Source organism: Haplochromis burtoni, unplaced genomic scaffold, assembly GCF_018398535.1.
Source record: "Haplochromis burtoni strain Fernald_Lab_line unplaced genomic scaffold, NCSU_Asbu1 Contig_42, whole genome shotgun sequence".
Classification (NCBI taxonomy): Eukaryota; Metazoa; Chordata; class Actinopteri; order Cichliformes; family Cichlidae; genus Haplochromis; species Haplochromis burtoni.
In genome coordinates, this window is record NW_024582403.1 from 2,989,444 (window position 1) to 3,015,061 (window position 25,618).

General features: G+C 41.7%; 3 protein-coding genes across 9 annotated transcripts in view; 2 read left to right on the forward strand and 1 right to left on the reverse strand.

Annotated features, from left to right (window-relative positions):
• tjp3 (tight junction protein 3) overlaps positions 1-7,718 on the forward strand; it is a 21,985-nt gene extending 14,267 nt beyond the window's left edge. For all 4 annotated transcript variants that reach the window (XM_014333103.2, XM_014333101.2, XM_014333102.2 and 1 more), the window contains exons 15-30: positions 101-194; positions 1,710-1,783; positions 1,924-1,996; positions 2,104-2,177; positions 2,353-2,416; positions 2,501-2,657; positions 3,026-3,134; positions 3,226-3,445; positions 3,538-3,743; positions 3,839-3,934; positions 4,064-4,143; positions 4,242-4,452; positions 4,575-4,675; positions 5,113-5,688; positions 6,754-6,812; positions 6,915-7,718. In XM_014333103.2, coding sequence (XP_014188589.1) covers positions 101-194; positions 1,710-1,783; positions 1,924-1,996; positions 2,104-2,177; positions 2,353-2,416; positions 2,501-2,657; positions 3,026-3,134; positions 3,226-3,445; positions 3,538-3,743; positions 3,839-3,934; positions 4,064-4,143; positions 4,242-4,452; positions 4,575-4,675; positions 5,113-5,688; positions 6,754-6,812; positions 6,915-7,035 — 2,315 coding nt within the window. In that variant the 3' untranslated portion in view covers positions 7,036-7,718. The remainder of the gene's footprint in view (positions 1-100; positions 195-1,709; positions 1,784-1,923; positions 1,997-2,103; positions 2,178-2,352; positions 2,417-2,500; positions 2,658-3,025; positions 3,135-3,225; positions 3,446-3,537; positions 3,744-3,838; positions 3,935-4,063; positions 4,144-4,241; positions 4,453-4,574; positions 4,676-5,112; positions 5,689-6,753; positions 6,813-6,914) is intronic.
• Positions 7,719-8,594: 876 nt separating this feature from the next.
• Positions 8,595-23,412, forward strand: arhgap45b (Rho GTPase activating protein 45b). Of its 4 annotated transcripts, none has more exons than XM_042220094.1 (24): positions 8,595-9,161; positions 10,244-10,496; positions 11,214-11,396; positions 13,334-13,474; positions 13,620-13,704; positions 14,745-14,817; positions 15,027-15,114; positions 15,592-15,723; positions 16,192-16,253; positions 16,354-16,464; positions 16,573-16,653; positions 16,788-16,955; positions 17,458-17,595; positions 17,680-17,834; positions 18,393-18,517; positions 18,678-18,764; positions 18,871-18,972; positions 19,060-19,223; positions 20,966-21,154; positions 21,254-21,391; positions 21,488-21,759; positions 21,855-22,086; positions 22,398-22,503; positions 22,597-23,412. In XM_042220094.1, the coding sequence occupies exons 1-24, from the start codon at positions 8,886-8,888 to the stop codon at positions 23,037-23,039; spliced, it is 3,804 nt and encodes a 1,267-aa protein (XP_042076028.1). In that variant the 5' UTR covers positions 8,595-8,885; the 3' UTR covers positions 23,040-23,412. The 4 variants fall into 4 exon arrangements, with proteins under 4 accessions (XP_042076028.1, XP_042076027.1, XP_005920749.1 ...); XM_042220093.1 differs by having other exon boundaries at positions 8,596-9,161; positions 17,680-17,876; XM_005920687.3 differs by having other exon boundaries at positions 8,597-9,161; positions 15,027-15,102; positions 17,680-17,876.
• Positions 23,413-23,758: 346 nt separating this feature from the next.
• Positions 23,759-25,172, reverse strand: polr2eb (RNA polymerase II, I and III subunit E, b; the record flags this gene model as incomplete). The annotated part of the gene is given in 6 exon segments (XM_014333100.1): positions 23,759-23,899; positions 24,128-24,196; positions 24,555-24,633; positions 24,723-24,781; positions 24,881-24,961; positions 25,057-25,172. Coding segments are annotated over 5 exon segments (401 nt in total), but the record flags the coding sequence as incomplete, so codon positions are not given.
• Between the last annotated feature and the right edge of the window lie 446 nt (positions 25,173-25,618).

Genomic DNA, 25,618 nt, shown 5'->3' on the forward strand with positions numbered 1-25,618 from the left:
GAGTTCATATTTGGTGCCTGGAATCTAAAAGGACGCATGAGTCATCTAACAAATAATAAAACTTTCCATAAAGACAGTCTTGACTTATTGATCTCCACAGCGAATTCGGACTCTGAATCAGAGGCCAGTTATGCGCCAGTCCCCAAGAGGGAATCCACCGGCAGTAAAAACTCAGCAGCCAGAAATAGATACAGGTGAGAGACGCCTTCCACTTTGACTGTCTCATCAAACGCATTGAGTCGTGCTTCATGCTTCAACACCTATTTTTTTTATTTATTTATTTTTATATCCACCTTCTTTTGATTATAATGGAACTTAATGCCTTTTGCCTCATTTTGCTCAACATGGCAAAAGATACACTTGAAAAACTTCCCAGAAATCATCATCTGGTTACTCACAAAAAAGGAAAAAGAAGATCAGATCAGTTTGATATAGGAACTGATTTTTCTCTAAGGGAGCTACACCCACTGACCACAGCACTGTGTCAGAAGGAAGCACACATGATGAGGGGATCATGCTTTAATGTCACTTCCTTCGGTACCTACAGCTTCCCTTGTTGTTCAGAAGGAAAATGGTTCCTACATGAAACCACTCAGTTTAATAAACTGCTTCTAAAAATAAACACTGCAGCCGACTCTTTCCAAATTAATATTATTTTATTTTGTTTGTCAGTTTTGTTTATTTACTATCCTAATATAAAACCTCACACATGTCTGAGTATGAACTCCTACGTGATCAGGAATTTAAGCAACCAAACTCGACACACAGGTATGTCTTAGGCCCCTGAAGCTTATCTGTACCAGATATTTCTTGATGTTGCTAAGCAACCACATATCAACAGAAACATTGTTAGCATTGATGCACCTCTGACACCTTTGTGAAACCACAACATTTTAATATAATATTTATATTCACAAAAGTTGAATATGATGATTAACGCCGCTATATTGCGCAAAAGTTTTGAGCTTTCTATTTGTATTTTTTGTTTTTTAAGCAGTCTTGAGCACTTCTCTAGTCTTTCTGAAGAGTTTTCAGTCCAGTCCTTGTACCTGTCCATTTTCAGAGGAAGGTTTTGATTTGTTAAGCCACTTAACACTGACCTATGAAGCATCCAGAACTAGTGCAATGCAAAGAACCAATTTTCAATCATATTTTAACTTTTTTTTTTTTTTTGCCTTATTTACTGTATTTCCATGTATGTTTGCACATTTCAGTAAATTACCTCAAGCATTTTCCATTTTCCAAGAAAAATGTCATGAAATAAGAGTTGATACGAGACTTTTGCACAGTACTTGTTTTATTTATTGCACTTTTAGCACAGGCTAGAAATAATTTAAAGCTGCAACTGTAGAAAGAGAAAGTGAAAATACGAGAAATGCAAGTTACAGCTTCACTGTGAACTGTGGGAAATCACACTGAGAGGATGTCCGACAGGTTTTTATGCTTACCACAAACACAACTGTTGCCTGATAGTAACGTGCTTTGTGCACACGGGGGCTCATTACATGACTTCCTGCAGTGATTGCATCACATAATATTCAAACTGCCGACTTAGGAAACCATATCGAAATCTCGTGTGGTTTTCTAACTAACATGCACTAACTTGACTGTCAATTTATGGCTTTTGCATTTCTCATCGTATGTTTAGGGAACATTTAACAAGATGACGGCTGAAATTTAATTCAGTTTTCCCCCCATTCTTCTCTCAGAGTGCCTACTTCAGTGCCTGTAAAGCAGGAGCCTCCTCATCGAGCCCCATCGCCCACTAGACCGCCTCCAGATGGTCAGCTGATTACTTTTTTGCTTCATCTTCAACCTCTCTTTCTCTCTGTTTTAGATAAAAGCATTAGAGCACCACAACCAAAGAAAATCCTCACAAACTGAAGTCTCCCTGCTTAAAGTTTTCATTTTTTTTAAAACCAGATTCCTCTGAGTCAGATGAGCTTTCACATCTTAGGAGGTCTGGCAGCTCTGAGCGGGGGAACAGTCAGCGCAGGTACATCAGGAATTAATTCATTAAAATCAGATTAAAATATGGCAGCCCGAAATGTGTTTTCTCTTAAATAACCAATATTACTGATTTCTGTTTTCTCCACCTCAAAGTGCTCCTCGTGCTGCAAATGGAAACGGCACCATCAGGTCTGGGATTTCAGTCAAGAACAACCCGCCCATCTACTGTAAGGCTCAGGATGTGTAGCATGATTATCATAAATAAGTTTTCAATCTGTGGGTTGAAATAAACAAACCTTTTTTGGGCATCAAGATATTTTTGTGCTTTTCTTCTATTTTATTTTTTGACATCTTATGAGTTGACATCTTTTAGGCGTCTAACCATCTCTGCATTTCTTCCAGCCAAACCTGAAGAAGAGCCCCTCTATTTCCTGCCTCCAGATTCATACCCATCATCTATTCCAGGGTGAGTGCCGCATTTGCTTAAAGCGTTGCCCCGTGTCTTAGCGTCATAGCAACCGTAATCTTATTCCTTCGGTTTCCCCTTTAGGTACAGCTCAGATGTGAAGACAGTGTCATTTATAAAGGAGAGCAGTTTGGGTCTTCGACTCGTGGGAGGCAACGACGTTGGGATCTTTGTAGGTGGAGTCCAGCCACACAGCCCTGCGTATGAACACGGGATGAAGGAGGGAGACCAGATCATGCAGGTGACCTTTGTTTGCACACCTTATATGGAAGTGGTTATGGCGGCATAGATTAACAGCGTCTTGTCCAGTTTAGAAAAACTCTTTAGCTTAAATGAGATGTTTATGCTCATTTGCATTTCTTTATTAGTTTTGTTTTGTTTTTTTGACCGTTGTTGTAGTTGTAGTTGTAGTAGTAGTAGTAGTAGTGGTAGTAGTAGTATCCATGTCATATGTACAGAGTAAAAATGACCACTGTCCAAAAACCTTATGCTCCTAGCTGTACATTTACATTGTTATTTGACACCTGTGCATTGTTTTTAAAATATTTTAAATATGACAGAAAAAGACCAGAGTCCAAGTTCATCCCTGTTCTTCTTCTTTTTTTTCAGGTTAATAAAGTTGATTTTGGCCATTTCACACGAGAAGAAGCTGCCAACTTCCTCCTTGAGCTCAGGACAGGAGAACGGGTGGAAATCTCCACGCAGCATAAGATGGACAGTAAGTGAAGAGCAAAACCTTAATATGACACCGAGATTACTTCTGTTGAGTTGTGTCACAAGTCACAAAATCTTATTTCGTCTATCTTCAGTTTACAAAAAGATCCTCAAGTCCAACCTGGGAGACAACTTCTACATCCGCACACATTTTGACCATGACCCCGATAGCCCCATTGGTCTGGGCTTCACCAGAGGAGAGGTGTTCAGAGTGGTGGACACAATGCATCGTGGAAAGATAGGCAGCTGGTTGGCTATCCGCATGGGGAATGACCTGCACGAGATGGACAAGGGCACTATCCCAAATCAGATCAAGTAAGGAGAAAGGAGACGATAAGCAGATGAAGATCTCTTTGCTTCCACGAGGACTGTTTCAGTTTTTTTACATCTGCCGTCTTTTCCTGCAGGGCAGAGAAGATGGCCAACATCGAGAAGGCACAGCGGGCAACCGGAGAGAGGCAGGCAACCGGACCGAGAGCCGAATTCTGGAAACTACGGGGGCTCCGAGGGAATAAGAAGAACGAGAAGAACATGCGACGGAGTCGCGAAGACCTGCTGCAGCTCACCATTCAGGGCAAATTCCCAGCTTATGAGAGAGTCCTGCTCAGAGAAGGTTGGCATTTATTTTTTTTAATCATACCCTCACACAGATACTTTGTTTCATGCATAAAGGTCCAGGTTTAACAATGTTTACTGGTTTTTCTCCAGCTAATTTCAAGCGGCCCATTGTTATTCTGGGACCTCTTAATGACATTGCCATGGAGAAGCTGGCACGAGAGATGCCTGATGATTATGAAGTGGCAGGTTGGTTTGTTTTGGGCTGTTTTGATACCCCTTTTTTATTCTTGAGTATTATTTCCCTCCTTTTTCACTTATTCTCCTCATCTTCTATTTTATTTAAAATATTTTGGGTGTGTTGTTATATTTCTACAGAAATGGTTCCTCGCAGTGGAAGTGCAGATGGCGGCTCCACAGTTATTAAATTGGACACTGTGAGGAGAATAGCAGAGAAGGTGAGCAGTAACATTAAAGTTATGTTTACAGTCCTGTTTTCTGTGTCTGTTTGGTATTTCCTCTTTGATTTTTTTTTTTTTTTCCTCTCTCTTCCCAGGATAAGCACCCTCTGCTGGATATCACTCCCACTGCAGTGGAAAGGCTCAACTACATCCAGTACCACCCGATGGTTTTGTTCTTAGACCCTCACAACCGCAAGGATGTCAAGACCATGAGGCAGAGGTACAGCCCCAAATCCAGCAAGAGCTCCAGACGCCTTTACTCACAGGCCATCAAAATGAGAAAACACTGCAGCCACCTTTTCTCGGGTAATTTTAACACTTAAAGCTTTTTCCAGTACATCTATAAGGAAATAAATTTTTCTCTGTCTGCTGGTACAAGTTTAAAATATTTACTTCTTTTGATTTATTTTTTGTTTTTCCCCCTTCAGCTCGAGTGGACCTGGATCCCAGCTCCCACTCTTGGTATGAAAGTCTAAAGAATAAGATTCGCCATGAGCAGACCAAACCCGTCTGGGTGTCTGAAGTCACGGTACAACACAGCTTCTCTTCACACACACATCTGTACACTAAAGCGATTATGAGATATTATTTTATATACAGATCGATGTGGTGTTTTGGGGTTGTTGTTTTTTTCTTAATTTATTGCTTTAGTTCTTATAACAATCTAATGAGAGCACCGACTCTCATGATGTAGTTTTACATCTTTCTGTTTATTAATTTTTAACTTTTTCTGAAGTTCACTTCTTACTTTATGGTTTCGTTAGTCAAAAATGAGAAAAAAGCAGATTATGGTTTCATATGAGCGTGCAGCACCAACAGTTTCTCCCCTCTCTTTAATACAGAGTTGCACATAGTGGTGATATATTTTACAAAGCAAACTGTTTTAATATTTTTTCCATTGATTATGTATTGTAAAGTTAGTTAAACACTAATAACTAAAGCTGTTTGATTTCTCTGTCTGCACAGTTGGAGAGTGGTGGAGAACAAGATTTGGATGCTTTGGACCAGAACCAGACTGACTACCTCAGTGCTGCTAGTGACCTGGAGGACACCGATGGAGAGGGCTTCACAGACGACGCCTACACTGACAACGAGGAACTGGAGGAGGCTTACCCTGGTCAGAATACAGCCAAGGTCCCAGGGGGCTCCAGGGTAGCTGGAGCTGCTTTAGCTCGATCATCCGAGCCAGCGTTTGAACACCACAGCCCCTCTATAGAACCCGAGGAAAGCGATGACGCGTACGGAGTCAGAGAAGTCCCGCCAATAATGCACGTACCTGAACCCAGGTCACCTCGTCAGACGAATTACAGCCCGCCGCAGAGCGATGCCGAGGAGGAAGATCCCTCTCATCGCAGTTTTACAGACTCAGATTTCAGCGCTCTTGATGTAGCTTCACACGCCGCTCCGTCTGAAGGACCGCCAGATTTTAGAGCCCCCGACCCCACAAGCCAGTACTCAGTGGACGAGCCTTCATACACAGAGGAGGAGCCGGAGAGCTTCCAACACGCCAGCCTGTCTGCTATCGAAGACAGATTAGAGCAGGTTTGTGCCCTCATTAAAACCGTTACTGGATACCAGTTCTTTTTTCTTTATCCTTTTACTTAAAACCAGCTGTGTTTCAGTCCTTCACTTAACAACAAACAGTTTTGATAACAAAAGATTAATTCAATTTTTGAAACAGTAAAACAAAATGAAGTATTACTTCTAGCTTTTACTCAAGTTTAACTTGAATTTAAAACGAGGGGCATTTAAGGACGTCGACTAAGACTAAACAGATTTAGTTTAAAAAAACAACAACAAACAAACATCATCCAGAGTGCCAATGTTTTATTTGTTTTGGATTTTTTGTTCCTAAGAATGTGTCTTGGGATTTATTAAACTGTGCAATGTATATTAATACATCTGAGTAATACAGTATTCAGACAAGTTCAGAGGATAAAAGGAAATAATAATAATAATACAGGCCTGGTCAGATGACATGCTGTGGTGAATGGTGAATTTCCAGAGCTGAGCATTTGTTTCCTTTAAACAATCTGTAATCGATTACAAAATTCCCTCAGGTTTTCTTAACTGAAGGTGTTGCATCCTTTAAAAACCCCCAAAAAACGCAAGGTTCATTGGTTTTTCTTGTTTGTCTACTTCTTCTTTAAAAGAACGTGACTATATTTAGTTGACACAAACGACTCAAAGTTCTGGAGGTGTTTTTCAAGGAGAAAGTTATGAAAATTTGTAGTCTGTTTTATTTCCAACTTTTTAAATGCAAAGCTCCTAAATTAAATTCACATTAACCTTTTTAATAAATTTTTCTTTTTCCCCCTCATTTTTGGAACATTATCATAAATTCTTCCTGGCTATGGAGGCGGTGCCGAATTGGCACACATATAACAACCTCATTTTAAATTCAGTATAAAGATTATAGTAAGTGTGGTTTCTGTTTTTCAAGAGGTTTACAGCCTGTTTATCATCATGAATACAGAGACTAGGACAAATCCTCAGTGTGTTAACTGGTTCGGAAAGGCTTATGTGGATTTTAAAATCCATCTCTTAAAATAGTCTCTTAAGACTAAATAATTGTGAGAAGTCACTGTTTTATATCCTCTGTTACAGGCTCGCTCGGGAGAGGAAGAGCCCAGAGATGAGCAAAAGAAAGCCCCACAATTCATCGTGTAAGTCTTCTTGAGCCGTCTGCGGGTTTATGGGGTTCATGGAGTAACGCCAGACTGAGGCTGTGCGCTGGTTTTTGACCCATCCGTTCTTCTCCCGTACAGGCTCGCACATCACCACCAAGCAGTCCAGTTCAGACGCACACAGATCCAGGGCAGCGACAGCTCTGAGGATGAATTTGACGATGCGGATGATATGGAATGGGGTCCCGCAACTGAGCTTTAGATGCCGAGAGGACTGATGCGGCTTTTCCTTGTGATCTACAAAGGACATGGAAATGATTTCATTCCCGCACTGAACTCTGTTATCTTGGATGGTATTGTCATAGTGTTTTTAAATTCATGTAAAGGGAGCCTCGTTCAGGTGTCACTGTAGCCTTTTATGACAACTGCAAGTTTTAAAGTCACCAAAAATCCTCTCAGAAGAATGTTGAGATCAAAGTGCCTGATTTTTTTTATTTTTTTTTCCCAGTGGTTTTTTTTTTTTTTTTTGTATTTATAAAAAACAAAACAAAACTCTGTGAAACGAATCAATTTCAAATATGTGTTTTATAAGAAATCATATGAAATATGCATCATTTTAGGAATAGCAAGGACATTTATACTTTAGATTTTTCTACATTAAACTGTTTGTTCTTCTGATTTTAAAATGGGTTTGTTTGATGATGCAGGACGAGGAAAACGTACTTGATCAGCTTCATTTTACCAAGCTGTCACTAAAATCACTCATATTAACATAAGTGAAACTGTGAATATTACATGTGTTACTATGGACATTCACTGGATAGTAAGAGTAAAAGATTGGCACACTATTTAAGTTACCACTGACTGTCAGAGGCGTCAAAGGACCCGGATTCACTTTGTTGTTGTTGCTTTTTTTTTTTTTTTTTTTTTTAAATGTATAATAAATTAAAAAAAAAATCTATTTGGTAATATTAGCATCTAAAAATTAAAACAGAGATTTTCTCCCAAACTTCAATCTTTGGCATTCCTTTTTTAGTAACCTTTAGTATAGTGGTGTTTACTGTAAACGAAGGATTGTACCAGGAAGTGCATCCAGCACAAAACATGCAGAGCTACCTGCTGGTTTGACTTCTTAAATAAATAAAGGTTCTGTGGTTAGGGGTCCATATTGTTATTGAAACTGTTTTAATTGCCTTTAATGTACAAACACATGAATGTGCTGTGATATTTGTGTCACTCATCGGTGATTAGTATTAATATGCTTGTACAAGAGGTGGACATGCAGATTCACACATCTGCAAAAAGTAACTGTGGAAGCAAAAGGAACGTCAATTAAACAGAACAAATACAAAAATAATTTGAATTTTCTAGATAGTTATTGTTGACACGGTTTCATTTTTCCCCTTTTTGAAATTCCCAGAAAGTAAATTTAGATTAGTTTAGCGGGATCTTCTTCTTAAAATGCGGGAGTCTGAATTAATCTGTTTTTTGTTTAACTTCATATAGTGGATCTCAAACCGCGTCGACTCAACTCTATTGAAATAAAACATGAACTGATACAGTTTCGGTACTTGCTGTGATCAAATGCTATAAATTGATGTTACTTGGGATCTATTTTGCTTCCATACAATTCATTTAACATTATTATCAGATGTAGTTTAATAATTTCTCCGCTTTCCTTCTGATAATGAAAAAATTAAACAAACCTCGGTCTAAAGCGGTTTCGGGGCGCATGTACACCTCGGGGTTTTAATTCTGTGGCCCGAGCAGGTGCACAGAGGGGCGGAAGGTTACCGTCAAAAGCGTCGTTTCAGATGTTGGGAACACACGTGTGTCAGGATGGACTGATTGCTGCTGTGAACGAGGCAACAAGTTGTTGCTTGTGTTCGCTGCTTCTGACTTCACCAGGAGAGACGCCGTCGGGACCGCATTTCCCCGCGTGCACCTCAATCTGAATTAATCCTCGCGAAGCTCGGTGGATAACAAAGTCATCCGTGCGTCTTTCCTCCTCCTCCCCCCCCCGAGGAAACTGAAACGCGCGCGCACAGCGGATGCCGGGTGCGCACTGACGGTTTGCGGTGAGTTTCTCTGTCAGTGAGCCTGCGCGGCTCGATGAGTGACACCAGGAGGAGGAAGACAGACAGACAGTTATCGTGGCTCAAACTCGACCTGGATGGCACCCAGCTCCCGCTGAGCTCGAGCGGCAGAGCACCCAAGTGGCGAGTCGGGGGGTGGGTGGGGGGGCTGTACGTGAAGCTTAAAGAAGTCGGGATGGACGGCAAAGGCACCCTGAAGATGTTCAGGAAAAAACGGGAACTAATCAAGACACCGTCTATCTCGAAGAAGAGTCGAGCAGGAAGCCCTGGGCCACAGAGCAGCGCCCCGTCTGTGAGTAGCGCATCACTTCTGGTTTCTGATGTTTAACTGTGTGTGTGTCAGATGACCATCATCTGGAGTGGACAAGTTTCTGAGAGGGCTCATTACCAGGGGTGCTTTTGTTTGTTTGTGTGTGTGTGTGTGTATTTGTGTGAGGCTCTGTAAGTTTTTAGTCTTTTTTGGGGGGGAATATTTTCTGCTGCTGTAGCTGGTGCGATCAGGGGTGTGAAAACTGTCCTCTAGCTGAAACCAGTCATTATAATGCAGTGTCACAGAGCTGAGTGCTGAGATGGGTACCTGACTGTAAGCTGACTCATATCTGGTTATGTGGCGCATAGGAAGTATGTCTCCTGTGGGGTTTTTGCGTGTGTGAGTGAGCAAGTGAGTGAATGCGTTTTGAGAATTTGTGATTAGAATGAGGACAAAAGTCTAGAGGGCAAGGAGCATGCTGAAACGTGGTGGCAAAAATAGTTACAACCCTTACTCTACAAGTCAGAGAGTTAAAAAAGCCGAGTCGAAAGGCAAGGACAGACTGGACATACTGCCCAACAAGCACAACGTATGGCTGAAACAGGTACGTTTGTCGTGTACACACAAGTCTCTGAACAGAAAATATGCACTGATGCTTTTTTTTTGGTTTCCTGTAAAGTATTTAAAATTTTCAGGCTGCTTTTGCTTGGTTGAGATGCACTTGTCAAGCCCTAAATCTACAGGCCGCTGACTTTAGTTGAAGTTTTCTGTTGAGTACCAACAGGCCAAAAAAAAAAAAAGAAACTTCTCCGTGAGTTGTGTGTTTTTTGTTTTTTTTGTTTTTTTTTTTGTTGTTTTTTTTTTGTTTATTTTATTTTTTTGTAGGTGATGTATAAAGTTATTCGACTTTCTGCTGAGTTTGCCACACCCGTTAACAGCTTGGAGTCAGGAAGTATTGCACAACGCAGCACAGGATCTTGTGAAAGTCTGCATATGATTGTTTACTAATAACAACAGTGCTGCTGGCCCCAGAGGCAAAGAAAAGTCACCTTGTTAGCCGTAATGCTGAAAGGGACGAGCTACATTGCAGTCTTGACCTTCTCTGTCTTCCTGTCCTCTCTCAGCTCTCCATTCTCCAGGAGCAGCCTCGCAGAGATGCAGTCGACATCACACTCTTTTGTTCCCCCTCATCTTCCTCCTCGTCGTCTTCAACACTTACCCCAACTTCCGCCGGGCTCCAGGATCCCTCCGCGTCCTGCCCGGGCACCCCGAGCACTCAGCACAATAAATTGGGAATGATGCAGGGGGTGGGCTGCCCGTCTCCTGTGGCCACTCTCAAGAGACCGACCGCACTGAGCCGACACGCCAGCGCTGCAGGTCTGCTCCATCACTTAATTATAGTCTTGCTCCTGCTTGCTGAGCTTGGCCCATCACAAACAGAATCTGGTCAAAACACCATTTATGATCTGTAACTGAAGCATTTATGTGGCGTTATCACCTTTTAAACATTTAATATGAGTGAAGCTGAAAGGTTTGAGATTATCAACTTGGATTTCAAAGCCTAGAAACTGTGAAACTGAGCAGTTCTTTAACTAATGATTGCTCTTTAAATAGATTTCTTACACTGTTAAATGTAAGAAGGAAAACCATGACCAGAAATTGCCATTCTACAACTTCTGACCAAGAACAAGCCAAAAAAAATGCTCTAATGTAAAGGAATAGTCAAATGTTTTGGGTAGATGCGAAGGGCCCCCTCTAACGTCACACTAGTGAGCATATAAGCTTGAAACTGTTGCACATATGCAGAAAACCAAATGATACAGATCCCCACGTTTGTTTGTTTTTTTCTTTTCATTACAGTTTGATTGTATTCTCTAAAAGTCGTGAAAAAAAAAAAAAAATATATATATATATAATAATATATATATATAATAAATATATATATATATATATATTATATATTTATATAATTTTTCTTTTTATATTTTATTTTTTTTTTTTTTGTGAATTCATGAAGATTATTCAGTAAAAATTGAAAGTCTCACATGAAGACTAAATGCGTGTTTGTTGAGTGATATTTCTGTGTCTCCTCAGGGTTCCCGCTCCAGTCGTGGGTTTTCACCAGAGGTCAGGGAAAAGGGGCTATAACCCCGACGACTCCATCTGACAGTCCAGAGAGCGCAGCCATCGAGGTGGAGGACATCCCAGCCCTGCTGAGGGATGTCGCACGCTTTGCAGAGGCTGTGGAGAAGCTGAAGGATGTTGTTCTGGCTGAGGGTGAGAGCCGTGACAGGTTTAAGCTTTGTCTTGTACATCTCCAACACAAACCTGCGTGAGAAGCCCCCAAATACATCCTGTCAGACAGGCTTTTGTTTGGTCTTGTTAGCAGCTGCAGTCTTCCCTGCCAAACTCTGACTTACAGAAACGTGCTGTGTCTAGATTTGTTTTGAACAAAGCGCTCTGGGAGTCCCTCAGAGCTGAGCACATTAAAAATATCACTTGTTTTCCCCACTGTTGGGGCAACACACACTTTCCTGCTGACACGAAGCCATGTAAGGTTTTGAATAGTCGCCCTCCATTCAGTAGCTTTGGAGAAACAACAATAGTGTTTGCACTCTCTCTTCCCTTTTGTGTCACTCCATTTTGACAAGAGCTTACACAGAGAGGACATGAGGGATCCAATCTTACATCCGCCGTGTTCAGCGACACATGTGCGCGGTGTGCAAGGGGGGAGGAGGAGGAGTATGTTATGGGCGGAGCATCTCTGCACAAGCAAGCTTTACAAGAGGCTCTGAGCTTCCTCTCTCCAAATGGAGGCAGCGCGCTCACAAAGACAACCGCACGCTTGTCTCCAGCAGGAAACCAGTTTTTTGTTTACTGCAGACATGTTCTTGTGCTCCACGTGCACGATGCAGTGAGGCTTTAAAAAAAAAAAAGGGCCATATCACAGGGGTTTGAAAAAAAACAAAGAAAGTCCACCTGCTGAATGCTCAAACTGTGTTGTCTTCTCTAGTTTCTGTCGTGTTTTGGCTAGTTTAGCTCACTTGTCTGTTATCTGGCTCTGTTCTGTCATGTTCTCCACCCACAGAGAGCTTTCTAAACAGGAAGCCATGATGGATTGTCTCTGACAGAAAGGCCTCGTCCGCACTTCCTCGTCTGATAGTCTGGCTGCGTTGCAGTGATGCGACACTGATCACTTTCAGAATCAAAAATACAATTGCGGCGTTGAGGTGCTCTTAATCTAAAGCAAAACCTCTTTTGACATTAAAAACTGTTCTCAGAAACTACAAAAAGAACATTTGAGCCACCGGGAAAAAAAATGTTGCAGAACACCACAGTTGGTTTGTAGTGTTGCAAAACAATAGAAGGGACCACATCCTCTCCGGCACTGTGTTTAGGTCACTCTGTTCTTGTAGTGTGCTGCTGCTAATCTGATACTCTGACACACATTTCGAGACGAGGGTGATGGACCAGCTGCCCTCTGCTCTCCTCCACCAGCGAGCCAGTGTGATTAGATGACTCGATGGAAGAATGCGAGGTTGCAACATTAAAGGGTTGACAAAACCGGTGTCTGGAGGAAAGGAGGCTAGAAATGTGTCACCAGTGACATTAAAGCTGACAATGTTTATCTGGAGCTGACCTGTCTGACACTTGGCCTATTATCAGTGTCCTTATGGTTGGTGTTTCAACTGTCAGTCTCCATCTGCTGTTCCCCTGGGAAGAAAGACTTGGAGACTTTCAGCAATGTTATTTCAGGGAAGAGCTAATGTATCGATAGCACTCGTTTTCTTGCTAGCCTTGCTCCATCCAAACATTTTTAAAAATTCCACCTGTAAGCACCTACATTTCTTTAATGAACACGGACTTGGCTATGTGAGGATTAAAATCAGCAAGTTCTTAGTGTTTCTTGCGGAAAGGAAGCAGAGATTCTGTTTAAACTGTATCTCAGGTGGTGCCACAAACCAGCAATTTCACAATGATTGCAACTGCGTTTGGCAGAATGCATCGCCCAAAATAAAGTCAGCAAAATGTTCACGTACATATTGTATCGAGAACGAGACAAGTTGCTACGCGCTGGCAGCGATTTTAGTAGATGGCTTATTGTTGGCAAGTCAACACATCCTAAACCTCAAGCGTGATCTTTTTTTTTAAGCTTGTTCCGCTGTTTTTCCTCTTGGTTCTTGTTTCACCTACCACGACTCTATCTCACCCAGGTAAGGAGAGTCAGCGGCCCGTGGCCCACGAGTGTTTAGGGGAGGTGCTTCGGATTTTGCGCCAGGTCATCAACACTTATCCTCTGCTCAACACCGTCGAGATCCTCACTGCTGCCGGCAAACTCATATCCAAGGTCAAAGGTAGACAGACTCTTCTGTTTTTTTAGATGCATGTCTTTGAAAATCTCGATGTAAATCTGAGTTGTACAATGACGGTAAAACCCAACATCACTCTGTAACTACTCTTGACCACGACTGAAACCTGAACACATGTATGATTTTCCAGGTTTCCACTATGAGTCCTCTAACGAGGCTGATAAAAAGGACTTTGAGAAGGCAATTGAAACCATTGCTGTCGCTTTTAGTAGCAAGTAAGTATCTAAATCAGCTTTTTATTCATATATAAAAGTAAAACGCTGTCAAAAGCTGCTTCTGTTTCTTATCAGTAGCTTCTAAGAATGTATTTCAGTGGCAGTGAAGCCTTAGTGGTGTCCAGTAGGCTATTGTTCACACACAAGCAGTTCAGGTGGTGTGTAATTGTAGATATTAATACGAACAAAGTAGTCTGCTGTTGGGAATGAGAGAGAGAAGTGCAGTGATGGTGACACATTTGCATGAGACAAAGCTGAAAACAGGAAGTGGGTTTTCTTCTACCGTATGACACAAAACCAAAAGTAGAAAATGCTGTTGACTACCTGCCTGCTAAATGAACAGATTGCAGACCAAAGAGAAAATACATCGTGGGAACACTCGGTTGATTTGAGCTACCTGAGAATAGTTGAGATCAAAAGAACTGGCCTTTAAATTTGCTTTTGTTTTCCTGTAACTTTTTGTATTTTTTTTCTAATAGTAATGTAAAATGAATATATATATTTTTTTAATGGCAAAGGAAAAATACTAAAAGCTGAAGTATAATTGTGGCGTATCGTACCAGGATTTTATCGCATGCCTGTCTGTGTCATTTTAGGGTTTACACAACTGTCACACAGCTTCAGGAGGAAGTGAGCTGGCAGAGACAGTTGAAATCTGCCATATGAGTCTGTTTCCTCATTCTCTTCTCTAGCCTTCCTCTGTATGACTCGATTTTGACATGAATGCAAAGACGGAAAAATCTAGTGTTGTTGTTTGGCCTGCATTTCAGCACACAGGATGGTTGCAAGAAAATAAAACTGACTGCTACCAAATGACATGATTTTGGGGGGCGGCGAAGGAAAGCTGGTAGACTAACAAAAACTGTCACGAAACTTGCTTATCACCTTCAATCTGCAGTGTACCTGTGGAGGTTTCGTAGAAGGCCTGGCCCTCTTCCTCTCTACTGCTTTCTCTTTTGAAATCCATCTTACGCTTTTTCTTTCTCTGCAATTCAACAAAGATTTTACGTTTGTGTGAAGGAGTCTGTGTTTCTCTTTAGTGTGTCTGAACTGCTGATGGGAGAGGTGGACAGCAGCACGTTGCTCTCCTTGCTGCCTACAGAGAAGAGCAGAGTGAGTTTGTCACCTATATTTCACACGTGCCAACCAAAAAGAAAAGTTACTTAATGTGGTGGTTATGCAAAAAGCTCCTTGATTAAATTAAACGTCACTGCCCGCAAAATGACACCTACACCTAAATTTCTGCTGAGTGTAAGGGGGGAAAAAAAAGAAAAATATCCTCCAATTCTAGCGAGTAAAGCTTCATGTTTATGCCGTTTTAGTCCATGGAGAACTTGTACACTGGTTCTGGCCATGGAGGAGATGGTGGACATTACAGGAGCGACCTGCAGGACATGGGTAAGCATAAAGGTGCCGTACAGCTTTTGCTTTCAGTTAATCATAGGTGCTGCTTTGCATAACAGTGTAACCTCCTCCTTTCCATTCATCTCATTTGACTCATATGTAAACGTTATAGTGGATATTTTCCTATTTTCTGTATTTTGATGTGACGGTGCATACTTTCAAACCGCCAACGTCACTGTAGTAATCTTAATGTTATCCCTGTGTTCATGTGAGAGATTTCATGTATAGTAGGTCTCCCCCTGCTGATGAATATCCTGCAGTGCTCGGATGTTGTCGCAGTTAGTTTGTTGGAAAGCCACAGTCACAGGGGAAGTTTTTAGCAGAGAGAAATTACAGATTTAAGTTCTGTAAAGCAGAAGACACTAAAAATAAGCTTCCAAATCAAATCCACTCGCATACCCGATGCAAACAATCGTCCTGTTTTCTGTCGTATCGACAAAGCCTTTCCTGCACAGTGACCTGTGTTGGTGTGTTGATGTGTAGGTAGAGCTGAGGAAGTGGATGTCATCCTACAGCACAGCGAGGGAGGGGTGGACTCTGCTCTGCTCTACGCCAAAACCATTTCCAAGTACATGAAGGACCTGATGTGCTACGTGGAAAAGAGAACTTCACTTGGTTAGTGGGAGTGACGAAACTAAGGAAACTATGTGAGAGTGATTGTACAAAGTCAGACCAACTGTTGTTTTGGGGTTTGTTTGTTTTTTGTTTTGTGAGTCAGAAGTGACTATTTTTAGATGAGAGTACAATGTAGCAAGTTATCAGTGAACTGATGAGCTTACTAAAACTTGTATGGGGAAAATCCACCCATTTAGCTGTCACATGGGAGGAAATTGGTTTTAAAAAACCACTACAGACTGGAGACATTGTTATTTCTTATGTACATTTGGGGGGTTTTAACCCGGAAGTCCATGAGGATTGAGGCATCTTTGAAGACAGAATAAACTTGAATATCCACTTGAAGCTATCTTATTAAAAAATAGTGAATTCTTTGGGGTGATTAAATTTTTATAGTGCACGTTGTCCTAGAAGTTGTGCTTTTGACCATAATTTTAATAGTCTCTGTTTTTGTTTTGTCTTCCCCAGAGACTGAGTTCTCCAAAGGCCTCCAGAGATTATACCAGTCTTCCAAACACAGTATTACACATGTAAGCCCCATTCACGTTCACCTCTAAAGATTAAAAAACACAAGCTGTAATTTCTTTATTGTTCACGATCGTCATCTTATTGCTTGCTCTCTTCCTCTAGCCCCACATGCCTCTTTTCTCCATCTACTCTCTGGCTCTGGAGCAGGACCAGGAGCAGAGTGTGGGCCTGCAGCAGGCCAACAACACCCTGCACAACCAAACCTTCATTCAGGTACATTTCTGAGTCATTGGTTACTATTCTAGTAAATGAAGCACAAACCACATTTTTGGTTAGTCACTTGCAATTTCTCACCTCTCATATTTAATGTGTATCCTGCAGCCTCTGATGCAGCGTAAACAGGAGCATGAAAAGAGACGTAAGGAGATCAAGGAACACTGGATTCGAGCTAAAAGAAAATTGGTATGGCCTTATGATCTTTTATTAATCAACAGCCCTGCTTTATCCTTTTACTGTGACAAGAAAATCAGGCATTAACTGAAAATACCACAAACCATTTTATTTATTTATTTTTTGTTTTGTTCCTCCTCGTTTAGATGGAATGTGAGGCAAACCTGCGGAAAGCCAAGCAAGCCTACATAGCACGCTGCGAGGAGTACGACAAGGCTAAAACGGCAGCCTGCCGAGCTGAAGAGGAGGGAGGGGGATCCACAGCGAAGTCTGTGGAGAAGAAGAAACGAGTGGAAGAAGAGGCTCGCAACAAGGTTCTTCTCAATAACTTTGTTTTGCTGATGTTGTTTTGTCTCTGCAGGAAGAAAGACGATTACATTTTTGTTGCATACGACCTATATCAGCTGAAAATCTTTGGTCACAACTCCGTCACATGAGCCAAAAATGTTGTGTGAGGACACAAAGAAGGAAATGGTTTATCTGATACTTGCTAGTTTAGGCTGAGTGAACAGTTCAGCTTTACATAGGGCTCGTGAAAACCACTGCTGGACTTTCAGATCTTTCCCACTGCTGGATGAATTCATGATTTTAAAAAAATAGGTTAGAAAATGAAGAATTATGTACCTTCATTGCCCACCAGGGGGCCGAACCCTGCGCTTCAAGAATAACTAAGCTTACCCTTTCTGATTTTTGCCACTGTGTGAAATGTTTCATCAACACTTTTCTGTATGATAAATAATCTGACAGATATAAACGGCAAAGAAAAAGCAGAAGTAAACTGAAACTGTTTGTGTGTGTGTGTGTGTGTGCGCACAGGCAGATGAGGCGGAGGCCACCTACAAGACTTGTATAGCAGACGCCGCCACTCAGCAGCAGGAGCTTGAGCACACAAAGGTCACAGTGCTGAGGCAGCTGCAGGACATCATCAAACAGAGTGATCAGACCATTCGCTCGGTGAGAACAAAGGCCACACAAGCCATCGCGTCTCGCCAAGAAGAAAAGCTATAAATGCTCACAATCTAATCTTTTCACTTCCAGGCGACCATCTCCTACTACCAGCTCATGCACATGCAGACAGTAGCCCTGCCTGTGCACTACCAGACTCTGTGCGAGAGCAGCAAGCTGTACGACCCCGGCCAGCAGTACGCCGCTCACGTGCGAGACCTGCAGCTGCCAGAGCAGCCGACCATCCAGTACGCGTTTGAGTCCTACTCTCCCTCCAACTCATCATCGCAGTAAGAACTTCAAGCGCATCCTCAATTAGTTTCTCAATGAAACCGTTCCTATGCAGCTCAGGATGGGGGTTGTTACAGTTTGGGGGCCACATATGCCTACAGCAGAGAGAATTTAGCAAGGATCCACTCATATCTGATTACTCGTTCCTAAATGTATTCTCTCTTTAACCAAACATTTTCACAGACATGACACAATGTATCAAAAGCACGTTGTTTCTGTTTCCCAAATATAACCTGGGTTAGACTATTTTAGGAGTTGATTGACTACATACAACAATAGAATACTCTATATACAGTGTTATACACACTGAGTCGATCTAACCACAACTGGAAGGCTTTCAGTGTGCAACTCAGAGCGTGAGCCTCAAAACATGAGGCTGTAATTTGTACTAAAATGCCATATCACACCTGCTACACACAACCCTGTACCCAGGCGTAGGACTAGACTCTCGAAATTTGAATAAAAGAAACCCACTTTTAATGCATTTGCAATCTGATAATCCCAAATTGTTGCAGCCATGGTCACAGACCGAGGAATGACAGCTTCAACACAGACATGCAAACGAGTCAAACAGACAGTCCTGCCGTCAGTGTGGAGACGACAGCTGGAGACAGCCGAGAGTCAGAAGTCCAGCGCAAGAGTAAGTGCATCCGATGCCTGCCGCTGCTAAAGATTTTACACGAATCTTAACAATTCCTCACAATTACTTGTGACCTGTTACTAAGCTGATGTCTGTAGTTAACAGAATTGGCAATGTAAAATGTGACTAGCTCATGTTATTGTCCCTTTTGTTATCACAGGACAGGGGCATAAGTCATGGGGCTCAACAGTGAGCGATGACAGCGTTGTTGGAGATGGAGGCCTGGATTCTCCAACTGCCAGCACAAGTGAGTGTAGACACGTTTTCTGTTAGTTTCACGCTAATCCGTACCAAAACCCTGCTCCAGAGATGGCAGTATGCATTATAAACGCTCTCAAACTCACTTATTTTAGGTGACATCGCTAAGATTGTTCGGACTTCATCGACTGGAACGATGTCGTCCAATGAGGATGCAGATGAAAAAGATGGAAATGTGTCCTCATTTGAAACTCAAAGTAAGATTTCCAGATTGTACATGTTAAACCTGGCTATCGGTTGAGTTTGGATTTTGCGGAGTGTGTGATGGGGGTTATTCTGTGCAGATATTAACGGCATGGATCCAGACGTGGTGGTGTCCACCGGACCTTTCCGTAATATCGGCCTGTCCAAAGCAGCCTTGACCCACCGACTGAGGAAGCTTCGGACTCCTTCCAAGTGCCGCGAATGTGACAGCTACGTTTATTTCCAGGGAGCTGAGTGCGAGGAAGTGAGTTCTTCATCACTTCACCAGGCTAACATGTTTTGAGGCTCACGCTCTGAGTTGCACACTGAAAGCCTTCCAGCTGTGGTTAGATCGGCTCAGTGTGTTGCTGATGCATGCTACATTTTAATGATAGTAGTCAGCGTGTTCAGTGAGCATATGCAAATGTCAAAGTAAAATATTTTGTATTCTTAAAATAATTAACTTTTTATGTTGAACCCCACAAAATAGCAAATGGTCTGAGGAAAAATGCATAAGTGGTTAGATAAATATGTTCAGTGTGGATACATGTAAATTACAGTATGTAATGATCAACACTAAAAATGAACATCTCAGACTTTCTGTAAAGGATGGACTTCCCTGAGAAGTAAAGCCAATGTGGAAATTGCATTGTTTCCAATGGTTGGAGGGGGAAGTGCAAAAAACTGTGCGTAAAATGGACCTCAGCTGTCAGTCCACACCTTGCTCGTCCCTTCTGGTTGGAAAATTTAGCAAAGTTCAAAATGCCCATCACAAAACTTTATTAACAAGAAGGTGATGTCACTGTAACTGTTACAATCTTGTATATTTATAGCAATAATAAGGAACTACGTAGCATAAACTGTAAAGCATGACTCAAAGCAAACGAGGGGAGAAAAAATAATTTCCGAAGAAAGAATTAAAAAAAAATTTTATTTTGTTAGTTGAAAGAAGCTACACGTCACTCTGATTACAACAGATGGTACAGTTTCTGTTTTTAGAACAGGAAACTGGAATTTCCAGTGTTCCAAGAAAATATCAAGAACTGCAAACAAAGAGACAATAAAACCACAACAAACAACTGTAACAGGAATATGTAATAACAGACAAATTTCATATCTTTATACCATTTTTTTTTTCCACCATCTTTTCTATTGAATCGGGGGTTTTCCTTCCAATAGGCATAATAAATACAGTGGAAATGTAGTAAGGCAATTGTGATGCCACTGTGTCACCCCCTTATTAATGCCCTTGTTATCTAATTTTATTCCATCAGGTGATTTTTATTTTTATTTTTTTTTTATAAATTTTATTTATTTGTACACACACGTTTATTAACCAAGCATGTGTACACATACAAGAAATTTAACTCTGGTTGTTTCTTTGTTCTAAGTGTATATAACAGAGTAGACAACAGTCATTACTGACAATAACAGCGCACATAGCATATTTATGGTGCAGATGTTGGAATAATTAAGGGATGGAGTGTGTGTGTGTGTGTGTGTGTGTGTGTGTGTGTGTGTGTACATGAGGATTGACTATAAACACATATAGACATGTACAACATTCAGCTGGCTGTCACGTGGCTGTCACTTGCTGATAATTGAGATTCACAGCAAGATTAACCATACTCATTTGAATACTGTTGATTGCAACAAGCAGCCTTACTTTGCATTGCAAATGTGAAACACCTGTAGTTCAAGTTTTTTATCAGTGAAATTGAACATGGGCTCGGTAGAGGTTTCCAAAAAGTTGATTCTGTTCATCTAGACGTCGAGTTTTCAGTGGGAGAAACTTTTTGTATGTCTAAAACTATGTATTATGCATAGTTTATTTATGTTACCTACACTATTGAAATTGCACATTACACCTTTGTAATCATTTTTGGTTGTTTTTTTTAACGTTCTTCCTAATTAGATGTCACAAGTTTTTCTACCTAGTCACAAGTTACAGCTGTTCCCAGGCTACGATGGTTAAGATGATAATCATTATATCAACTGTTTTCTCAGTGTTTCCTGGCGTGCCACAAGCGTTGTCTGGAAACTCTGGCGATCCAGTGTGGTCATAAGAAGCTGCAGGGCCGTCTGCAGCTGTTTGGCAGAGATTTCACTCAGGTAGCCAGCTGTGCCAGTGACGGTATTCCCTTCATCATCACCAAGTGCATCTCTGAGATCGAGAGACGGGCACTGAAGATGAAGGTGAGAAAAAGCACGTATGCTGTGGTTTGAAGGGGTGGTCGATTTCTGATTGTTTGCCTTTGAACCGTTGGGTTTAAATCTCCTTTCTCCTCTTTTCAGGGCATCTACAGGGTGAATGGAGTGAAGACCCGTGTGGAGAAACTGTGTCAGGCCTTTGAGAATGGAAAAGAGCTGGTCGAGTTGTCTCAGTGTTCGCCACATGACATAAGCAACGTGCTCAAGCTTTACCTCAGACAGGTAACTGAGGTTACACTGATGTGTAGCAGCTAGTAAAGACTGAACCTGAAGCTCAAGTCAATCATCATATGTTTGGTGTTTTTCCTTTACCCCCAGCTGCCTGAGCCCATCATGCCTTTCCATCTGTACAACAAGCTGATGGGTTTGGCAAAGGAGAGTCTGCATAATGAAGGAGACACACCGGAGGGGGAGGACTCAGAGTCGAGCAGCACTCACCCGGCAGTGAGCAGGGGGCCAGAGCTGGTGGATCTGGGCCCAGACACGGACCCAGAGGTTCTGGTCCTGGTGGACAGTCTGAGGGAACTTTTAAAGGAGCTGCCCAAACCCAACATCGCCACACTGCGCTACATCGTTCGTCACCTTCGAAGGTGAGTTAGTCATACAAGTCATATTATTTTTTTATTAAAAAGCAAAGATTCTGTTAACCTCACCATCCTTTCTTGCTCCATCTTTCTCATTCCAGGATCGCAGAGCTGGAACAGGATAACAAGATGAGCCCCAGCAACCTTGGCATTGTGTTTGGGCCCTCTCTGATGCGGCCCCGTCCAACGGGGGCTACGATATCCCTGTCCTCTTTGGTTGATTATCCCCATCAGGCTCGCATCGTGGAGGCCTTCATAGTCTTCTACTCTTCCATCTTCCAATCCAAAACTTCTCAGACCCACAAAACCTCCCGTGCTGCCTCCACGCAGCAGGTAGGACTCCAGCACACGGTGCACATTAGTATTTACTTACTGCTGAGCCTTTTTGTGAGACATTTTTAGGAATTAAATACTACTGCACAAAATATTTGCTCTGTTTTTACACATACTCTAAAGCATTGGAACAGGAAACCTGCTTTAACAAAGTCTAAAGAGTTAAAGGTTGCAAACAGCCCGGTATTAACGAGCAATACCAAAACTGGTCATAATCAGTCTGGCTAATAGAGACACCAGATTTGCATTTTTCTGTTGACTGAAAACAAATTCATGTTGTGAAGCTTTCACACTTTCCCTCCTGGTTTCAGGAAAATGTTACACAAGACAAAATGGTGAGCCCTGTTGACGCAGAAGAGGATGCGAGCAGAGAGGAGAAGACTAAACCTGAGGTTGACAAGACAGAGGAGGGATGTGGTGAGTTTTAAAGGCCAAGTTGTGTAATTTTATAGTAAATGATTTGCTCTTGAAAATGTCATATACATTTATCACTTATTTATCTGCATTCAGGAAGCTCTTTGGGGTCATTGGGCTCCAGTGAGCAGCTCCCAGACTCTGACTCTGAGCTGGACGAGAGGCACTCCCACAGCCTTACGAAGCAGGAGAGCGTGAGCATAGACGATGACCAGCTGAGCTACAGGGACAGTTTGGACCTGTCCAGTCAGTCTGCAATCCACATCGAGCCTGAACAAGATCTGGATCAGGATCAGGAAAACCCAGAGGGAGAAGAACCCCCCGCTCTGCCAGACAGCGGGCCCCCAGAAGAAGGTGCTGGAGAAGAGCAGGATCTGAGTGCTTCTCTGGCAGAGCTCAACGTGAATCAGTCCAACAATAACAACAACTACCACCCGTGCTCTCCCACACTGAGCCTGTCGGGCCTTCCACTGGCACGTCTCTGTGGAAAGAAATTACCACTGACGAGAAATCGAGACAGCGAGCCAGAGTTCGTCTGATATTGTCAATCGTGTCTGTTCGTCTTTAAATTTGAAGTTAATGAAAGCCTAACGGTCTGCCGTGTAAATAGGTCAAATTAAATTTTAAACTGTAGATGTATGTTACTGTACTAATCTTTGCTGCCAGTGAACCCTCTCTGCACGCTTGCTGCTCTTGGGATTACTGGCATTTCAAGATATTTGATTTGTTTGTATTTTAAAGCGTTTGTTTTTTGGGGGAAGGGAACGCTGCATCAGAATATGTGACGCGTGCAAACTTTTCAAGCAGATTCCACTGCTGGTTATTTCAGCTCGAAAATTGAAATACATGTAAACATTCTTATAAATGTTGCCTTTTGTCTTATGTCAGTTTTAATAAAGGTTCTTGTTTTAAGTTTGTAGTTTTTGATTTTTGGCATTTTGTGCAAATTACCAAGACGGAGAAATTAAACCAAATGAGCACAGTTGCAACCTATTTCCTAGAATGGGGAACGTGGTGAGGAATATGTCGTCTTTAATGTATTCATTTTGTCACTCCTGGCACTCAATGGGGCGAGGGAACTGGAGGAAGTGTTGAATACAGTAGGCGGTAACCTCTGAGGCTCAGTTAGCAGAGACTGGTATCAAAAGTAGGTCTACGATAGCAGCAGCAGCAGCAGCAGCAGCAACAAGAGTAACATGGCATTCAAGAGGAAAAAAAAGGTAAGAGTCTTAATCGTTGCTTAATGTAAAACGGCACATTTCAATTTTGAATCATTTATTTTACAAAATCAGTAATTCAGGTCAAAGATACAAGCAGGGTGATAATTGAACAATGAATAACCAAAGCTGTCGTGCTGAGATTCCTTCACTGGTCCTTAAACGTTGATCAGGGAGAATAACTAGAAAACAGAACAAAGAAAATTTACAGCATCATTCAAGTTTGTTTTGAATGTTTAGACTGGAGATGCACCGAAAGCATTTTAAATTGTGTTTGTATGTTGTGGTTTAATACTTCCTTATTCTCAGGAAACACACAAAACCCAAGAACATTAAAACTTGAGGAGCTGCTACGCACTTTTTATCGCTTAGTTTCTTTCATCAGCTGTTATGTAAAAAGAAGCACATACCTGTCATTGGACCAGTCTGTATGTGATGTACCGCCCAGCTGTTTCACTGGGTCTGATGATCTTCACTACCTGGAACAGCAGATACAAAATGGCAGCTTTTTTTTAATATATATTGCCACAGCGCTGTCTCTATCAGTGCGATGGGGGAAAAAAAAGTGATAAAAATAGTGCTGTCTCATCCGTAATGAATGAATGAATCCCTCTCATGCTTTTAGAAGAAGACATTGTTTTTGTGTTTGCATAAAGGGACCATTCAAATAATTTAAATACCCCCAAATGTCAAACCGGTTTCAGGTTGATCACGAGTCTCTCAGGTTTCAGAACAAACCCCGCACATAGTTTCAAAACATTTCTTGCAAAAAGTTAAACCTCTTTAGTCACATTTTCTTGAATTCTGTCAGTTATGATAGTTTCTAAGATTTCTTACCTGTCCTCTTTTTAAGCCAAAGTAACGAGCCACAGGGTCCCCGGCCTGGATCCTTGGCAGCTGGCTTTCTTTTAATTTACTGAGGTAATATTGTTAAGGGCAACGAGTGTACAAACCTCAACGCTTCTAAACTTATTTACTGTCATGCAGCGCAAAGTGCAAGGATACTATCTTGCCAGAAGTTCAGTCACTTCCTCTTTTGTCATGACGATGTGCTCTGGTACAAGCTGAAAGACAGGCGAGAAATGCAAATACAGAAATGTACAACACGCTGCAGGCTTACTTGAAAATAAAGATTTTAATGTAGAGGACAGTATGATGCTTACCTCGTGCTCTGTGATGTTAATCAGCAGCTCCTGCTGTAGAAACTGCTCCAGTATATATTTGGGTGCCATGTCGACTAGAGACTGTGAGGGATTTGTATATTTACAATCACTGCAGCATCCATTTCGAGAGACAAACCTTTCCCTTTTTATCACGTTTGCTTTAAACTGATGTTTACCTGTTTTGCTGAGGGTGTCATGCCCATCTGAACAACAATAATTGCCCGTGTGATGTTCTCCTCCTGCATCCTCTGACAGTACATCTTAATTGTCTTGATACCAACTTTGGGCTCCTCTGAAAAGAAATTGAAAAAAAAAAAAGGGTGAGATTTTATGAAATTATATACCCACAAGTAACATACAAAGATAAACAAACATGCTCATAAACACACGTTTTTACAAATGTAAATTAGTGTAGGTGTCATTAAACAGCTTTACTGCTAATCCCTTCAAAGTCTTCTCCTTATGAAGCGCTGCACGATTCCCAGCACTCCTGTTATTTCCACCTTGAAGACTTGGTCTGATCAGTTGTTGGAGTGTGTTACAATTTCACCATTAGGTGAGGAAAAAATGTGTCAAACTGACTCAAATGTCATGTGGAGAGTCATTCCTAAATTTGGTTTAGAAATTAGAGACTATGATAGAACCTGCACAGAGCACAATCATTGCTCCTCACCTGACTTACTTCTCAGATTTGGCTCTCTGTGACTTTGGTCTCTTCCCCAAGTGAAAAATTCAGTT